The sequence below is a fragment of the Lepus europaeus genome, chromosome 2, assembly GCF_033115175.1.
Source record: "Lepus europaeus isolate LE1 chromosome 2, mLepTim1.pri, whole genome shotgun sequence".
Classification (NCBI taxonomy): Eukaryota; Metazoa; Chordata; class Mammalia; order Lagomorpha; family Leporidae; genus Lepus; species Lepus europaeus.
Window position 1 is genome coordinate 82134191 of NC_084828.1, and position 19552 is coordinate 82153742.

The following is a 19552-nucleotide window of genomic DNA, read 5'->3' on the forward strand; positions in this document are numbered from 1 at the left end:
TCATTTCAAGGCTTGGCTCCTTCCCTGGGAAAAAGTTTTGAAATCTTTTGTAAATAATAAAGAAGACTGAATTTTTAAGTGATCATTTAGCTAAGTGAAGCATATACTGTATAACAAATGATAGGACAATTAGACACTTTTAACATCTCACACTTTTAGCACAGAAGTGCTGGCTTTAAAGATCAAATTGTTTCCTTAGGGAGATATTCAGCTCACAAGCAAATTCTCTAGGCAACATACCTTTTCTCTGAAGGCAAAAAGCATAGGATGGGAATGGAAAAAGAGTGGCAGGGGAGAAAAATGGGAGGAGGCTTTCCCCTTTCTCCTTCCATCTGACTCAAATCTCCTTCCCCATATGAACAACAGTCCCAGCTGGCCCACACCCCAGCCCAGGCCAGGCAGAAGGCTAGTTTTCACCAGTAGAGGCAATGTGACAAATGCAAGCTATATGAACATGTTTTAAGAGTTCTCATTACTAAATCTTCAGGAGTAGGTCTCAGAGGAATGTTTACCTGTCCATTTTTGCTTCCTGTTGACAATAGGCCGCATAGGAGATGATGTTCTCATGGCTGCACCTCTCAGTGGCCAGAGCACCAACATAAAGAACAAAGTCTGCATCCTTGATGCCCTCCTGGTCCAGCACACCCACTGCTTCATAGGAACACTTACCCCCACGGCAGATCCTGCATCTCTGTGCTCACGGGATCAACAGAAAACCAGACCAGAGACAGGGTTAGCCGCGGGGACCTTTCATCTTACAGTGACTCCACACTATACTACGACTTAATCTTTATTGATTATATCTCAAGCTTTCAGCAAAATCTAAATCTCCATCCCTCTATTTCTATCTCTAACTTTGAATTTATTTCACTAAGATTTCAGCTTTTTAAAAAATGATTATAAGTCTACAATCTTATTTAAACAATTGCTATCAAGACTAAACAACTAACTGGAAGAAAGAAAAGACAAAGAAAGAAAAAGTTTAAAGCTCCAAAACCAAATGAAAGAACTTCCCTGTATTTCTTGTGTGTGTATGAACAACTTCCACAATCAAAATAAAATAAAAACTTTTTATCTAATGAAAACATTTTCTATCATCAAATCAAATAATTCATGTATCTTCTTAAAAATTCACATGAAACAAAAGTATATGTTTAAAGTTAGTCATTTTATATTACACTTTTTCTAGTTTTCTAAGCAATTCTTACATTGTTTTTCTTTTCTTTTTATAAAAAGATTTATCCACTTATTTGAAAGGCAGAGTTATAGAGAGGGAGAGGCAGAGGCAGAGGGAGAGAGAAAGAGAACGAGAGAGAGAGTGAGTCTTCCATCAATCCCCAAATGGCTGAAATGGCCAGAGTTTGGGCAGTCTGAAGCCAGGAGCCCGGAGCTTCTTCCAGGTCTCCCAAGCAGGTACGGGGACCAAGGACTTGGGCGATCGTCCACTGCTTTCCCAGGCCATAGCAGAGAGCTGGATTGGAAGTGGAGCAGCTGAGACTTGAACCAGCGCCCATATGGGATGCCGGCACCACAGGCGGTGGCTTTACCCACTATGCCACCATACTGGGCCTCACATCATTCTTATAATATTTGCTATTTAGAGAACTTCTCTCAAAGTTCCTAAACAATCATAATCTCCAAATTATACATAGAAAAATCACTAAATAGTGATTTTGTAGGTATAATCAATGCTTGTAGAGACAGAGAAAAAAAGATATTTCCATTTCATTTAATAAAGTTCACACTGTCCACTCTGTTTCTCTAGCATGTGTATTTATAAATTTTACATTTAAGGCCGGCGCCGCGGCTCACTAGGCTAATCCTCCGCCTTGCGGCGCCGGCACACCGGGTTCTAGTCCCGGTCGGGGCACCGATCCTGTCCCGGTTGCCCCTCTTCCAGGCCAGCTCTCTGCTGTGGCCAGGGAGTGCAGTGGAGAATGGCCCAAGTGCTTGGGCCCTGCACCCGCATGGGAGACCAGGAGAAGCACCTGGCTCCTGCCATCGGATCAGCGCGGTGCGCCGGCCGCAGCGCGCCTACCGCGGCGGCCATTGGAGGGTGAACCAACGGCAAAAGGAAGACCTTTCTCTCTGTCTCTCTCTCTCACTGTCCACTCTGCCTGTCAAAAGTAAAAATAAAAAATAAAAAATAAATAAATTTACATTTAATTACTTTAATAGTTGGTATTATAAAAAGTTATGATTTTTAAACATTCTTTTCAATGATTATCTATTTAATTGAACAAAAAATTCAGAATCCACCAGGAAAGCAGAATTTGGAAGAGCCTAGAAAATTTCAAACAAAAAAAACTTAGTATATAAATAACATTTTTTTAAATATTTAAACTTTTTTTGTTAAATTTTTAAGTTCTACTTTAAAAGTTTACACTCTCGGGGCTGGTGCTGTGGTGTAGCAGGTAAAGCCACCCCCTGTGGTGCCGTCATCCCATATGGGCACTGATTCAAGTCCTGGCTGTTCCACTTCCAATCCAGCTCTCTGCTGTGGCCTGGGAAAGCAATAGAAGATGGCCCAAGTGCTTGGGCCCCCGCACCTACGTGGGAGACCCACAGGAAGCTCCTGCTTAGGATTGGCTCAGTTCCAGCTCTTGCGACCATTTGGGGAAGTGAACCAGCAGATGGAAGACCTTTCTTTCTCTTTCTGCCTCTGCCTCTGTGTAACTCTACCTTTCAAATAAATAATAAATAAATATTTTTTTAAAAAAAGGTTTATACTCTAAAGAAATCTGAGAAAGTAAGTTAATTATATTGGTGCCAAGATATAGGACTAGAAAATCTTTCTTTACTGGGCTTCAAACGGCTTAAGAAAAAACTTACATGATGAACTTAACCCAAACATATGCTTATGGGACAGGCATTTGGCCTCAGTGTTATTAGGATGCCACCTGGGACTCTCTCATCCCACATTAGAGAGTCTGGGCTTGAGTCTTGGCTCCATTCCTAATTCTAGCTTCCTGTCAACAGGCACCCTGGGAGGTAGCAGGTGATGGTTCAAATGTTTAAGATTCTTCACCCATTTGGGAGATATGGATTGAGTTCCTGGCTCTAGCTTAGGCCAGAGCCAGCTGTTGAAAACATTTGCAGAGTGAACCAGTGGAATGGAGATCTATCTCTCCATCTCTCAAATAAATAAAAATTAAATAAATATATACTTTCAGTTAAAAAAAGTCAGTGTTCACTAATGTATTCATTTTCTGTAAGTAATGAAAGAATGTAGCAAAATAGAGAAAAACAGCAATAGCAATAATATCTTTAGATTTATATGTATACAAATTTATGTGTACCAACTTCAGATTTTTTATATGCATTTATATAACATGTATATGTAATATGTATATAAATGTATAAAATCACAAGAACATATAGCTTAACAACAACAACCATCCCCCACAATTATATTCTTTTTTTAAAAATTATTTACTTGAATGTCATTCTTTATTTTTAAAATTTTTATTTCTTTATTTTAAAGGTAGGGAGGCAGACCAAGAGGGAGCTCCCATCTGCCAGCTCACTGCCCACATGCCTGCAACGGGTGTATGTGGAGAAGGTGGCAGAACTTGGAGCCAGAACTTGGGACACAATCCAGGTCTCCCACATGGGTGGCAGGAATCCAGTACTTGGGCTGTCACCACTGCTTCTCAGGGTCACATCAGCAGGAAGCTGGAATCGGTTGCTGAAGCTCGAAATGAAACCCCAGCATTCTGATATGGGACGCAGGGGTCTTAAACCGCAGGCCAAATGCCAGCCCCACAATAGAACTCTTTAAGAAAACCATTGACATTCTGATATGCACCCTACGTACATATGTATGGATTTAATCTACTTATTTGAAAGGCAGAAGAGAGAGCACTGGTTCACCCCAGAAATGACCGTCACAGCCAGGACTGGGCCAGGCCAAAGCCAGGAGACTGGAACTCAGTCTGGGTCTGCCATGTGAGTAGCAAGGAAGCAAGTACCTAAGCCATCACCTGTTGCCTCCCCAGGGTGTGCATTAATAGGAAACCTGAATCAGAAGCATATCCAGACTTGAACTCAGACACTCTGATATGGGTGCAGGCATCCCAAGCAGCAGCTTAACCACTATGCCCATGCCCACCCTATATGTCCAGGTTTTTTTAGTATGTATATTCTTCCAGACTGTTTCATAATTTTTAATCATATGCATGTATCTATACTTTTCTTTTTCTTTCTTTTTTTTTTTTTTTTTTTTTTTTGACAGGCAGAGTGGACAGTGAGAGAGAGAGAGAGAGAGAGAAAGGTCTTCCTTTGCCGTTGGTTCACTCTCCAATGGCCGCCGCGGCCGGCGCACTGTGGCTGGCGCATCGCGCTGATCCGAAGGCAGGAGCCAGGTGCTTCTCCTGGTCTCCCATGGGGTGCAGGGCCCAAGCACTTGGGCCATCCTCCACTGCACTCCCGGGTCACAGCAGAGAGCTGGACTGGAAGAGGGGCAACCAGGATAGAATCTGGCGCCCCGACCGGGACTAGAACCTGGTGTGCTGGTGCCACAAGGCAGAGGATTAGCCTATTGAGCCACGGCGCCGGCATGTATCTATACTTTTCAAATAAAATAGCCTACACACACTAATTTACACTTTTTTTTTTTAAGATTTACTTATTTATTTTATTTTATTTTATTTTATTTTATTTTATTTTATTTTTTATTTATTTTTTTTTATTTTTTGACAGGCAGAGTGGACAGTGAGAGAGAGACAGAGAGAAAGGTCTTCGTTTGCCGTTGGTTCACCCTCCAATGGCCGCCGCGGTAGCGCGCTGCACCCGGCGCACCGCGCTGATCCGATGGCAGGAGTCAGGTGCTTTTCCTGGTCTCCCATGGGGTGCAGAGCCCAAGCACTTGAGCCATCCTCCACTGCACTCCCTGGCCACAGCAGAGAGCTGGCCTGGAAGAGGGGCAACCGGGACAGGATTGGTGCCCCGACCGGGACTAGAACCCGGTGTGCCGGCGCCGCAAGGTGGAGGATTAGCCTAGTGAGCCGTGGCGCCGGCTACACTTTTTTTTTTTAAATGTAAGCAAGGGCTTAAACATCTTTCCAAGTTAGTCCATAGAGATCCACTTCATTTTTTTAACAACTGCATAGCATGTTATTACATGGTTATACCATGACTTAATACCAAAAATAGGCACATTTGTAGTTTTGCAAAGAACATCCTTGAATATTTATTACATGGTTATTAGTATTCTTATGGAATAAATTCCCATTATTATTTTGCATAATAATTATATTGCATAGTACATATTCTTAATTTTAAGAGATATCAAATGGTCTTTTAAAAATTTTATTGGGGCCAGCACTGTGGCATAGTGGGTAAAGCCATCACCTGCAGTGCCGGCATCCCACATGGGCACCAGTTCGAGTCCCAGCTGCTCCAATTCTGATCCAACTCTCTGCTATGGTCTGGGAGAGCAGTACAGGGTGCCAGAAGTCCTTGGGCCCCTGCACCCACATGGGAGACCCGGAAGACGCTCCTGGCTCCTGCCTTCGGATTGGCACAGCTCCGGCCATGGCGGCCAACTGAGGAGTGGACCAGCAGATGGAAGACCTCTCTCTCTCTCTCTGCCTCTCCTTCTCTCTATATATAACTCTGACTTTCAAATAAAAAAATTATTTTTTTAAAAGATTGATTTATTTATTTAAAAGAGTTACAGAGAGAGGAGAGAGAGATTGATCTTCCATCCACTGGTTCACTCCCCAGACAGCCAATAGAGCCAGCGCTTCATCCAGGTCCCCCACAAAGGTCATAGGTGCCCAAATACTTCTGCTACCCTCTGCTGTTTTTCTCAGATCATTAGCAGAGAGCTGGAATGGAAGTGGAGCAGCTGGGGCCGGAGCTGTGGCATAGTGGGTAAAGCCACTACTTGCATTGCCAGCATCCCATACAGGTGCCGTTTCAAGTCCCAGCTGCTCCACTTCCGATCCAGCTCTCTGCTATGGCCTGGGAAAGACGTAATTGCAGCCATCTGGGGAGTGAACCAGCAGATGGAAAAACTCACTCTCTCTCTATAACTCTTTCAAATAAATAAATAAATCTTTAAAAAAAAAAAAAAAAAAAGGAAGTGGAGCAACCAGGGCATGAACCAGTGCTCACATGGGATGCTGGCATCAAGGCAGCAGCTTTACCTGCTACACCACAATGCCAGCCCCCAAATTGCCTTTTTTTTTTTTTTAAGATTTATTTACTTATTTGAAAGGCAGAGTTACAGAGAGGAAAAAAGAGGGAGGGAGGAAGGGAGGGAGAGAGAGAGGAGAGAGATCTTCCATCTTCTGGTTCACTCTCCAAATGGCTACAACAGCCAGGGCTGAGCCAGGCAGAAGCCAGGAGCCTGGAGCTTGATTAAGGTCTCTTACATGGTGGCAGGGTCCCAAACATTTGGGCCAACTGCCACTCCTTTCCCCAGCACATTAGAAGGGAGCGGCATTGGAAGTAGAGCAGCTGTGACTTGAATTGCTACTCATATGGAATCCTGGAGTCACAGGAGGCAGCTTAACCCACTGCACCACAATCCCAGCCCCTCAAATTGCCCTTCTGATAAGCTGAGGCAGGGGCCAATGTTGCGGCCCAGCAGGTTAAGCCTCCATTTGCAACACTGGCATCCCACACTGGAGCACCAGTTTGAGTCCTGGCTGCTCCACTTCTGATCTGGCTTCCTGCTAACACACCTGGGAAGGCAGCATAACATAGGCCCTGGGGAAGAGCAGGATGGAGTTCTGTCTCCTAATTTCGGCCTGGCCCAGCCCCAGTCACTGAGGCCATCTGGAGAGTGAACCACACACTGAAGATGTCTGTCTGTCTCTTTCTCTCTGTCATTCTGCCTTTCAAATATATAAATAAATCTTAAAAAAAAAAAAAAAGAAAAAAAAAAAGCTGAGGTATGTATCTGCCAAAATGATTTCTGAAGGACAAAGATAAAGTTCTAAGTTAAACTGAATCAGCAACCCACAGACAAATGAGAAAAAAATGGAGAGAAAACATCATTATACTCTCTTGAAAATCAAAGAAAGAATAAAATCAGCATATCTGACTCTGATTACTCTTGGGAGATGAATGAAGCTACCAAACCTCTGCAATTAGGTCTGCCAAAACTTCATAATGATGCTCACACACTCAGAATCTCCCCTGAGGCTATCCTAAGGAGTGAACACTCGGCAGCGCAGGGCGAGTTACCTGGAGATGCTCCTCAGGCACTATGACTGGACCACATTTGGTGTGTGCGGCACACTCTCCAGTACAGTACCTATGAGGGTCATTTTCCTTCCGTAGGTACTGGTTTGTTGCACATTGTCTTCAGTTCATGTGTGTATCAAATTATTTTTTAAAACAAAGAATAGTTTAGAGAAGTTAAAAACACTGGTAATAAACTAGTCATCGATATATTAGTTAATAACGGCTAGTAGTTTAACAAGGAAACTAGCCTAAAAAAAGAATTTTGGTACTATGGGAACTCAAACACCCAAATATTTCAGAAAGTCAACACTGTGAGCATGTGGAAGGAAGAGGGTGTGTGGAACACAGGACAGCTACATCTTAGGAGGAAGCCCAGGGGCCACCTTCTGGTAGAAAATCAGGGGAAGAATGACGATCCAGCAGAGCAACATTTTTAATCTTTTTAAATACCTTGTTGCTTGGTCTCTAAGAAGCACAGTGAACTACCCTAGCGTACATTCCATACTTGGCCGTATCGATAGAACGGGAAGGGCAGAGTACTAAATGAATGAAGAACAGAATCCCTGTTTAATGTGACATACCTGCTAAGTAAGATAGTGCCAGCAGGTCGACGGACCTGGAAAGTCTTCTCTAGGTAAGAAATAGCTTGTGGGAAAAGTTTGTTCTAAAAAAAGTTGGGAAAAAAAAAAGTCAGAACTGTAGTCAAGGGATAAATTACGTTTAAGACAAGTAAGCACAGGATATAATGCCTGAGAGACAAAAGGCTCCGGAACACAGACACTAGTTAGTAAAAGGTTGTATGGTAAGGAATAGGCCATGGGTAAGGCTAAGAGGAAAGGAATTTCCTCACGTTCTAACTGAGTCTAGGAAAAGAGCACTGAGTAGAAACCTCCTTCCCTACTCTCATTTAAATGGAAAACTAAAAAGCACAGATCTCAGCCATTAGTTAGATTACTTCAAATATGAGACAATGTAGATGATTCCAACATTAAATAAGTTTATGTTTATTTGAACATCAGAGTTACAAAGAGAGGAGAGAGAAATCTTCCATCTGCTGGTTCACTCCCCATGTAGCCTCAATGGCTAGGACTGAACCAGGCTGGAGCCAGGAGCTAGGAGCTTCAGCAGGGTCTCCCACGTGAGTGGCAGGGGCCCAAGGATTATTTGGGTCATCTTCCCACTGATTTTCCCAGACCGTTAGCAGGAAGCTGGATCAGAAGTGGGGCAGCCAGGACACAAACTTGTACAAGAACAAGTGCCCATATGGGATTGCTGGCTGACTGCAGCTTTACCCACTACAAACAACGCTGGCCCCAAGAAAATCTTATGTCTAGTTACTCACCTATTCCTGTGGCCCATAGTAAACTGGCTTAATATGTGAGTTAGACTCTATACAAATAAACATCTAATGAGATTAGCACTTCTATAAACAACTTCAGCATTTCCACCATCAACTTAATTTATCTCCAGGAAAAAGGACATTTCCACCAAGAGAATGTTCTTCATGCAAATGTTCTCAATGTATTTCATAAATTATTTTTTTCATCTATCTTCATCACATCCTGCTCCCAAACATCTTGGGAGAGCAAGTAAGAAAATGAGAAGACAGATGCAATATGAAAGTATAAAAAAGGAGGGCTGGCGCTGCGGCAGAGCAGGTTAAGCAGCCATCTTCAGTGCCAGCAGCCCACATGGGCACCAGTGGTTTCCCAGTCCTAGTTGCTCCACTTCTAATCCAGCCCCCTGATAATGTACCTGGACCCCCACCACCCCTGTGAGACACCTTGATGAAGCTCCTGGCTCCTGGCTTCCTTCTAGCCCAGACCATTGTGTCCATTTCGGGAGTGAACCAGTGGACGGAAGCTATCTCTGTCTCTCCTTCCCCCTCTCTGTAGCTCTGCCTTTCAAATAAATAAACCTTTTATTTAAAAAAGCATAAAAAAAGATGACTACTTTAATATCAAACATCAATAAAATTTTGTTCAGCAGATTACAAAGATACCTTTGGTAAAATGATAAATATATTCACAGCCAACATATTTTATTAAGTCATTCACAAAACAGTCATTCTATTTTTCCTTTACTGAGATAGAATTTACATATGATAAAATGCACCTATGTTAAGTATTCAATTTAAGCCATAAATATTTATTACATACCTTTACAAGATATCTTTTCTCAGGAAGCAACCTGAAAATGATGACATAAAACATAAGAAATGCCATTCTGAGACAGAATACTGTCTCATCTGTTGGGATGCATCTGTCAAGAGCCCAAAGAATGCTATCCACAGTCTCTGCTGTCCAAATCTCAATTCACCTCCATGAGTCCTGGAGAGTTCACCGCATGTGAAAGCATGTGCTAAATATGACCACAAGTTCTCTCATTCACTTGGGATGTTAAGGATAGGGTAAGACAACAACTATTTCTAAACATTCTGCATAAACTACTACAGATTCATAATTTATCTGTGTGGACTATATAATCTCTCTGGTCATAATTTTATAAACTTTCTTATTATTGTTTGCATCAGTACTTGTTATTTCTCCACCAGGTACTCATTAACAAGTACCTTTCAGGTTTGTTATTGGCCATACCCATGAATATTCGTATTTATTCTGTTTAAATTATTCATGATGTATAGACTTTAGTTATCACCCCTGGCTTCTATCTTTTTAGACTAAAAGGCATTTTCAGCTTAATTCTACCTTAAAGGTACACTAGTCCTATTTTAACCCCATTTATGGACTTCTTAAAATGTCAGGTAAATTACAAATATTATAATATTTATATGTATAATAAAAATTTTGAAAAATAATGGTGTACTTACTCTTCAATACTTTTATCATACACAGTTTTGATTCTTAAATGCTCAGCAACATCCCTCTTCACAACATGATTTGCCTTAAGATGAACCTTATTTATAACCTGAAAAAGGGGAAGATTTGACAAAAAATTTAAAGCCATGTAGATTAGCTAACTGGGACTCAAACTTAATTAATTAAATCTCAAATATAATATCCTGAGAAAAAATCCCTTGGTGCATTCATACTCACCATTTATGTATTCCTGAATCTTAAGCACCTTCCAAGGAAACACTACTGTCTAGGAGTCCAATAGTGTGAACTTGACTTACATGACTAAATCATTCTATGAGGGGCTGGCACTGTGGCACAGCAGGTTAACCTGCTGCCTGTAACGCTGGCATCCCATATGGATGCCATATAGAACCAGTTCAAGTCCCAGCTGCTCAATTTCCAATCCAGCTCCCTGCTAATGCACCTGGGAAAGCAATGGAAGATGGCCCAAGTCTTTGGGTCCCTGCAGCCATGTGGGAGACCCAACTCCTTACTTCTTGCTTTGGTCTTGCCCAGCTCTGGCTACTGTGGTCATGTGGGAGTGAACCAGCAGATGGAAGATCTCTCTCTGTCTCTCCCTGTCGCTGACTTTCAATTAAATAATAAATGGCCCTTCAAAAAAATTATTCTGGGGCAAGAAGCTGCCAAAAAGATTTTAGATTTGTCTGTCGCCTATTTGTAGTTTTTATATAGATTATTTTTTATTGACTTTTGAGTCTTCAGAACATGAAGAGACCACTTTAAAACAGCACAAAACTTTCCTTAAAAAAAAAAAAAAAAAAGAAAAGAGTTGCTCCTCTTCCAGTACAGCTCTCTGCTGTGGCCCGGGAAGGCAGTGGAGGATGGCCCAAGTCCTTGGGCCCTGCACCTGCATGGCAGACCAGGAGGAAGCACCTGGCTCCTGGCTTCAGATCAGCGCAGCGCCAACCGTGGCAGCCATTTAGGGGGTGAACCAACAGAAGGAAGACCTTTCTCTCTGTCTCTCTCTCTCTCTCTCTAACTCTGCCTGTAAAAAAAAAAAAAAAGAAAAGAAAAGAAAAGAAATAAAAAGAGTTTCCCTTTGAATGCTTTTTCCAGTTCACATTACATGATTTTTTTCAGGCAGGAATAAAAGAATAAAAGAGGGAAAAAAAAGTTGTTCTAGCTATACTGTCTCATTCTTATGACTCCAGCAATGAATACTCACATTTTTCTTCTATACTATTTCTGAAGACTTATACAAGGAAAATGAAATTTTAAATATTCTAGAAAAGCAACTACGCCTTGCTTTTGGGCTATTAACGTAACATAGTAACAGTCACAGATTACCACAGTACCTATCGCCTACTCTACAGTAATGGCCTGACACCCTGCTTCTAATCTTTTCCCCATTCCATGTAACCCATATCTCCAGGGGACAGTATTTTATAGCAAATAAAAAGCTATCAAAACTGTTTGAGCACAGCAATAGGATATGGTATTCCCAGCAATATTTTAGGAAATTTACAGTCTTCAATCTTTTTTTTTTTTTTTGACAGGCAGAGTGGACAGTGAGAGAGAGAGAGAGACAGAGAGAAAGGTCTTCCTTTGCCGTTGGTTCACCCTCCAATGGCCGCCGCGGTAGCGCGCTGCGGCCGGCGCACCGCGCTGTTCTGATGGCAGAAGCCAGGTGCTTCTCCTGGTCTCCCATGGGGTGCAGAGCCCAAACACTTGGGCCATCCTCCACTGCACTCCCTGGCCACAGCAGAGAGCTGGCCTGGAAGAGGGGCAACCGGGACAGGATCGGTGCCCCGACCAGGACTAGAACCCGGTGTGCCGGCGCCGCAAGGCGGAGGATTAGCCTGTTGAGCCACGGCGCCGGCCATAGTCTTCAATCTTTAAATTGATATTCAAAATCCTCCAGAAGCCAGGGATTAAGGATTTAGTCTACCAATTGCTAGGGATCTATTCTTGCCTCCAGACTTGCTAACTCTGAACTCAGCAAAGTTTATTTTCTTTCTTTCTTTCTTTTTTTTTTTAAGATATTTGTGTGTGTATGTAGGTATGTATGTATTTGAAAGGCAGGGTAACAGAGAAAGAGATCTTCCAACCACTGGTTCACCTCCAAATGCCCAAAACAGTAGGGGCTGGGCCAGGCCAAAGTCAGGAGTCTGCAACTCCACTCCTGTCTCTTACCTGGGTGGCACAGACTCAGGTACTTGTGCCATCCCCTGTTGCTTCCCAGGATGCACATTAGCAGATCAGAATGGAAGAGCCAGGACTCGGATACAGGAAATGGGCCTCCCAGGTGGTGGCTTAACCCACCGCACCACAAGACATGCCCCTAGATCTTGTTTTTTGTTTTTTGTTTTTTGTTTTTTTTTTTTTTTTTTGACAGGCAGAGTGGATAGTGAGAGAGAGAGACAGAGAGAAAGGTCTTCCTTTTGCCATTGGTTCACCCTCCAATGGCCGCTGCGGCCGGCGCCTCGTGCTGATCCGAAGCCAGGAGCCAGGTGCTTCTCCTGGTCTCCCATGGGGTGCAGGGCCCAAGCACTTGGGCCATCCTCCACTGCAATCCTGGGCCATAGCAGAGAGCTGGCCTGGAAGAGCGGCAACCGGGATAGAATCCGGCGCCCCAACCGGGACTAGAATCTGGTGTGCCGGCGCCGCAAGGCAGAGGATTAGCCTGTTAAGCCACGGCGCCGGCCTTAGATCTTGTTTTTTAATTGGTTCAAGTTAATGAAGGATAAATAGATCTAATAATTATTATAATAAAATGAATAAAGATTACAAAAGGAAGGAACTTAAGTCAGACTTAAAGAAACTTAACTATATAGATGCTTCAGGGAGAAGGTAGTATTTCAGGAATGACTGAAAGAGTGAAATGGAGATCAATATACCTGTGAACTCAGATGCAACACACCATACGCCAAAGTACAAAATCAGGGGTATAAAGCTTAGCAATTACATGTAAGAATAGATATTGGGAACTACTGGAACAGCAGCTTAATATGACTAATCTCCCTGCAGATAACACGTTACAAAATCTGGATAAAACATTACAAACAATACAATTTAAAGGTACTGTGGGTAAAAAGGGCAGCAGCATCTGGATCAATCTACCCTTGGAACACAGCAATTAGACCTCTCTGAGACCCACAAGTGTTCAGTTTTTGCCTGTAAGCACGCCTCAGTCTTTGTGTCTGAGCTTGCAGCACACAAAGGTAGGAAGGAAGTCCCACACAGGCAGAAGGCACAGTGGGTTCCCAAAAAATCTGCAAATGAAACCTATTCAGATCCCTAACTGATCACCCACCTAATTCCTTGGCTGGCTACTAGAATTACATGTGTATAGTAAAATTCACCAAAGAACGGCAGCAGAAAACTGAAGTGAGCTACTGCCAGCAACAGGAGACAGAGTCTGGAATTTGGGGTACAGAGGAACATAGACAGTCCAGAGACTTCACAACATATTATACATGGTACCCATTATTTGACCAAAAATTGGTAGCCACCAGAGTAAAAGTTAAAAATGTGACCCACACTGAGGAAAAAAGCAGTGAATGGAAACTGATCCTAAGATGATCTGAATTTAAACTCTGATGCAGTTTAAATGTGTTCAGGTACTTAAAGGAAAATCTATACATAATGAGTAAGTAGATGGGGAACCTCAACAGAGAAGACTATGGGAAAGAAACAAATGGAAATTCTAGAACTTAAAAGCACAACCACTAAAATGAAAAATTCACTAGGAAGGATTAGAGGAGACTGGAAAGGTGGGGATTTGGCATAGTAGTTAAGACACTGCTTGGGACACCCACATCTTATACCAGAGTGTCTGGGTTCAAGTTCCAGCTCTGCTTCCAGATTCCTGTTTCTATTTATGCATACCCTGGAAGGCAGTAAGTGATGGCTCAAGTAATGGGTCCTCTGACACCCACATGGGAAACCTAGATTTAATTCCTGTCTCCCAGCTTCAGCCTAGCTCAGCCTGTACTGTTGTGGGCATTTGGGGACTAAACCAGTGGATGTGAGATTTCTGTCTATGTGTCTGTCTCTCTCTCTTGCTTTCTCTGCCTTACAGATAAATAAAATAAAAATTTTTAAAAAGTAAATAATATTGGAGATGGCAGAAGCATAAGTTAATTTTAAGACAGATCAAAAGAAATTATACAATCTGAAGAAGGGGGAAACTAAGGAAATAAAGCCTGAGAGAATGAGGGGATAATACCAAACATTCTAACAGACATATAATTCATTAGAATTAGAATCCTACAAGGAGGCCGGCACCACGGCTCAATAGGCTAATCCTCCGCCTTGTGGCGCCGGCACACTGGGTTCTAGTCCCAGTCGGGGCACCGGATTCTGTTCCGGTTGCCCCTCTTCCTGTCCAGCTCTCTGCTGTGGCCCGGGAGTGCAGTGGAGGATGGCCCAAGTGCTAGGGCCCTGCACTCCATGGGAGACCAGGAGAAGCACCTGCCTCCTGCCTTCGGATCAGCGCGGTGCACCGGCCACAGCAGCCATTGGGGGGTGAACCAACGGAAAAAGGAAGACCTGTCTCTCTTCTCTTTTTGTTCACTCTGCCTGTCAAAAAAAAAAAAAAAAAAAAAAACACACACACACACACACACAAAGATCCATCACTCAGGTACACCAAACTTGTAGAATCCAAAAATAAAGAGAAAAATTTGAACGCAAAGAAAGAAAAATGACACATTCTCTAAAAGGGGGAGAACTTCCAAAAGGAAGTTATTTTTCATCAAGAACAATGGAGAGGCAGGCATTTGGCACACCTCTAAGCCAATGCTTTGGATGCCTGCTTCACATATACAAGGGCCTGGGTTCCAGTCCCAGCTGCACTCTCCATTCCAGCTTTCTGCTGGTGCACACTCAGGTAGGTACCTTCCCTTCCACATGTGAGAATGGGATTTAGTCTTCTGGCTTTGGCCTGGCCTATCCCTGGCTACTGTGAGGATCTGGGGTGTGAATCACTGGATGAGAGATCTCCATCTCTCTATCTCTTTGACTTTCAAATGAATAAAAATAGATAACTAAATTTTAAAAAGCAATGGAGATGAAAAGACAATGGAGGAAATACCTAAAGGGCTAAAAGCAAGACATGCAACACAGAAATCCAAATTCAATGAAACTACCCTCCAGAAATGAGGAAGAAATAGACATTTTAGATAAATGAAAACTGGAAGAATCCTTTGCTCACAGACTTACACTGCAGGAAATGCTAAAGGTCATTGGAATGACACAGATGGCCATTAGGTTCTATAGGAAGGAATGAAGACCAATAAAAAGGGCAAATACAAATACGTGAGCAGATATAAAAGACTGCTGTGTAGAAAAGAGCTAAGCCAGCAGGCCTGAGACTGCGCTTAGAAAAGTCACCTTGCAGGGCATTTGCTGGACCGAGCAGTTAAGATGCTGGCCGGGACACATGCATTTGCTCAGAGTCTGGGTTTGATTCCTAGCTCCACTCCTGATTCCAGCCTGCTGTTAACACACGCCCTGGGAGGCAGCAGGTGATGGCTCAAATAGCTGCCACCCACAGAGGAGAACTGGACTGAGCTCTGGGATGGGTCCTGGCTTCAGCCTGACTCTGTCCCTGCAGTTGTAGGCTTTGGACAGTGAACAGTAGAAGGGGGAACATGCTTTCTATTTTTGTTGATTTGTCCCTGGATGTCTCTCAAATTTTGAAAAGCAAAACAAAAACTACAGATCAAAATCTCTCATGAATATAAATGTAAAATCAACAAATTATTAGCACACCAGGGGCTGACAATGTGGCACAGATTAAGCCTCCACCTGCAATGCCAGCATCTCACATAAGCATCAGTTTGTCCCAGCTGCTCCACTTCTGATCCAGCTCCCTGACAGTGCACCTAGGAAAATAGTGGAAGATGGCCCAAGTGCTTGGATCCCTGTGACCTTCATGGGAGACCTGGACAGAGTTCCTGGCTCCTGGCTCTGGCCTGGCTCAGTCCCAGTTGTTGCAGTCACTTGCAGAGTGAACCAGCTGATGGACAATCTGTCACTTTGCCTTTTAAATTAGTAAATCTTTAAAAGATTTATTTTAAGATCAAATCAAGCAAAATGTAAAAAGGGCAATACATCATAATCAAGTGAGATGGGGGTTTTAAAAGACTTTGAACTACTGACTTTATTTGCAAGGCAGACAGAGAGAAAGAGATCTCATCCTCTGGTTCACTCCCTGAATGCTCAGGAGGCAGGAACTCAATTCAAGACTCCTATGTGGGTGTCAGGGACCCAAATACTTGAACCCTCACCTGCTGCCTCCCAGGGTACACAATAGCAGGAAGCTGGAATGAGGAGTGGAACAAGGACTCAAACCCAGGCACTTCAATATGGCATGCGGGTATCCCAAGTGGCATCTTTTTTTTTTTTTTTTTTTTTTAAGATTTATTCATTTACTTATTTGAAAGGCAGAACAACAGAGAGACACGGAGAGTTTCTATCCATTAATTCATTTCCCAAATGGCTGCAACAGCCAGATCTGGGCCAGCCTGAAGTCAAGAGCCAGGAACTCCATCCTGGTCTCCCACATTGGTCACAGGTGCACATTCCCCTGGGCCATCATCAGCTGCCTTCCTAGATCTATCAGCAGTAAGCTGGATGGGAAGCAGAACAGCTGGGACTCAAACCGCACACAGACTATGGGATGCCAGCACCCCAAGCGGCAGCTGAACCCAGTACTCTGTAATGCCTGAGGGGGTCTTCACAGCTGTGCCAAGCACTTGTCCCCACACCCCCCAGTGAGGTAAATTACAGTAATGCAAGGCTCATTCAGTATTTTTTTTTCTTTTTCTTTTTGACAGGCAGAGGGGACAGTGAGAGAGACAGACAAAGAGAAAGGTCTTCCTTTTGCCGTTGGTTCACCCTCCAATGGCCGCCGCGGCTGGCGCGCTGCACCCGGCGCACCGCGCTGTTCCGATGGCAGGAGCCAGGTGCTTCTCCTGGTCTCCCATGGGGTGCAGGGCCCAAGCACTTGGGCCGTCCTCCACTGCACTCCCTGGCCACAGCAGAGAGCTGGACTGGTAGAGGGGCAACCGGGACAGAATCCGGCGCCCCGACCGGGACTAGAACCCGGTGTGCCGGCGCCGCAAGGCGGAGGATTCATTCAGTATTTTAAAACATATTCTTTTTTATTTATTTGAAAGAGTTATAGAGAGAGGTAGAGATAGAGAGATTCTTCCATCCACTGGTTCACTTCCCAAATGGCTCAAGCTGAGCCGATCTGAACCCAGAAGCCTCTTCTGTGTCTCCCACATGAGTGCAAGGGCCCAAGTACTTAGGCCATCCTTCACTGAACTCCCAGGCACATTAGCAGGGAGCTGGATTGGAAGTGGAGCAGCCAGGACTTGAATCGGCACCCATATGGGATGCTGGCGCAGCAGGCCGGGGCTTTAACCCACTGTGCCACAGCGCCGGTCCCTCCATGCTGTAGTTTTTAAAAATCAGTATGATTTACAATATCGACAGAGTAAGAAAGAAAAGTCATGTGGTCATATCAGCTGATGCAGGAAAGTCATTTCACAAAATTCAACACTGATTCATGATAAAACTCTAGAAAACCAGGAATAGAGGGAGGGCACTATGGTGCAGCTAGTTAAGCTGTGGCTTAACTCAAGCCGGAATGCCGCTTGAGTCCCAGCTGCTCTACACTTGCGATCCAGCTTCCTGCTAATGCACCTGGGAGGCAGGGGATGACAGCGTGAGTTCTTGGGTTCCTATTACCCATCGGAGAGACCAGATGGAGTTCCTGGCTCTGGCCTATCAGAGCCTTGGCTGTTGTGGGCATTTGGGCAGTGAATTCGTGGATGGAAGCTCTCTGTTACTCTGCCTTTGAATAAATACAAATGAACAAACACTTTAAAAGAAACAGGAAAATTTTGTATTATCTGCCCCCCACCAAAGGTAGGAGATGGGTCCCTGGAGTCATCATATTATTGATTTTATTTAATTTATATAATAAAAAATAAAAGAAAAATTGATATGCTTTAGGTAAGAACAAGTCAATGTGTTTTGCAGTTCCCTGTCACCATGCAGACAAAAAAAGTTACTGTAAATTCCTGCAGCATTTAACACAGGTGCAGCCACTAGTATGAGTAGAATGATTTGGTAGACTGTAACCAGGATAAAGAAAGGCAAATGGTAAGGATGAAATATATACACTTCATGAAGAACCAGGAAAATTTCTTAGGGACGAGACCTTCCTGGAACTTAAGCACTAGAACCATGAACTTTGGTCAGACAAGAGACACAAAGAGAAATAATGGGCAGCAGCTTCAGGAAGCTTTCAGCTCCACAAAACAAACTTTAACAACAGTCATCCCCAAAAGCAAAGAGCTGCCCCGGACAGAAACTTTCCCTACCATGGAGACGGTCAAACACAAGTTGCGGATTGGCACACTGGCAACACCACTAAAAGGAAGCAGTTACCAAGGTTCCTTCTAGCACACAAATTCTACAGTTATCTGAACTGCTTTCTCTTATTTTAACCCAAATATAAAGAGAAAAAACCAGGGCTTTGCGGGAATTAAATTGAAAGGGGGGTGGGGTGGGGTGAGGATTAGCCAAAATGCAATGTCATGATAAAAGCTGTAATACTGCTACTAACCTCAAACTTAGGATGTTGCCTCACATGGTTACAAAAAAGTATGCATGTAATATGTTTTACCACAAAAATGAGTGGTCACGGAGGATTTCTAGGCTGAACTGAAAATTCCAAGTGAATCTTGCCTGAAGTACTACGACAGATTGTAAGCCCAATCACAACATGCAGCTCTGCTCCAGGTACTGGCCCTCTGGTCCCAGAATAATAGAGTATTGTGGGCCCACTTCAGAGCTGAGTTCTGTGTCTGAGACACGAACCTTATCCCAAGGCACCTTACAATTTAGCTACAAAGGCAAGCCCCGCTTGAAGAAGGAGCCATTACCACAGGGCAGCACTTGGTTATCCCATGCCTGAATACAGCGCAGATAAGCCATACTATGAAATGGAAAGAACAGCAGGCTGCCCGAAGAATTGAAACAGGGAGAAAAATAAGGCGGGCAGCAGGCAGGCACTTCCAGGGCAGCGGAACTGGGCGCAGCAAAAATCACTTGAAAATAAACCTGGATTTTGTTTCCAGAACAGCCCTCCCCCCCCCTCCCAATATTTCCCTCAACACCTTTTGTCTGGCTCTCCTTTCTACGCCTTCCCAAATCTTCCCATCAGTCGGTCCCAACGTGCGGTTCCTTGACAAGCAGCATCGCCACCTAGGAACTTGGACGGCCGATTCCGGGGACCCAGCCCAAGCCAGAAAGCGGGGGCGCAATCTGTGTCCGCACAGCGCTCCAGGTGAGGCATGCTCCGGTTCCAGAACCCCCGCTCCCAGCGCCGCCTCCCAAGCACGGCCTCGGCGCAGCACAGACGACGTTCCGATGCCCAACAGAGCCTTCGCGGGGTGCAGGCGGCTGACGGAGGTCGCAGCCCTGCCAGTGCAGTGTCGGTTCCAAATTCGGGTTCT

The 19552-nt window shown here is 44.0% G+C and overlaps 1 protein-coding gene across 1 annotated transcript in view; it reads right to left on the bottom strand.

Moving 5' to 3' along the window:
* Nucleotides 1-19552, bottom strand: part of LMLN (leishmanolysin like peptidase) — an 88779-nt gene that overhangs the window by 68926 nt on the left and 301 nt on the right. The window contains exons 2-6 of the mRNA XM_062209251.1: nt 10028-10125; nt 9357-9387; nt 7779-7861; nt 7198-7315; nt 513-691 (exon numbers count right to left, since the gene is read on the bottom strand). Of these exons, the coding sequence (XP_062065235.1) occupies nt 513-691; nt 7198-7315; nt 7779-7861; nt 9357-9387; nt 10028-10125 (509 nt within the window). The remainder of the gene's footprint in view (nt 1-512; nt 692-7197; nt 7316-7778; nt 7862-9356; nt 9388-10027; nt 10126-19552) is intronic.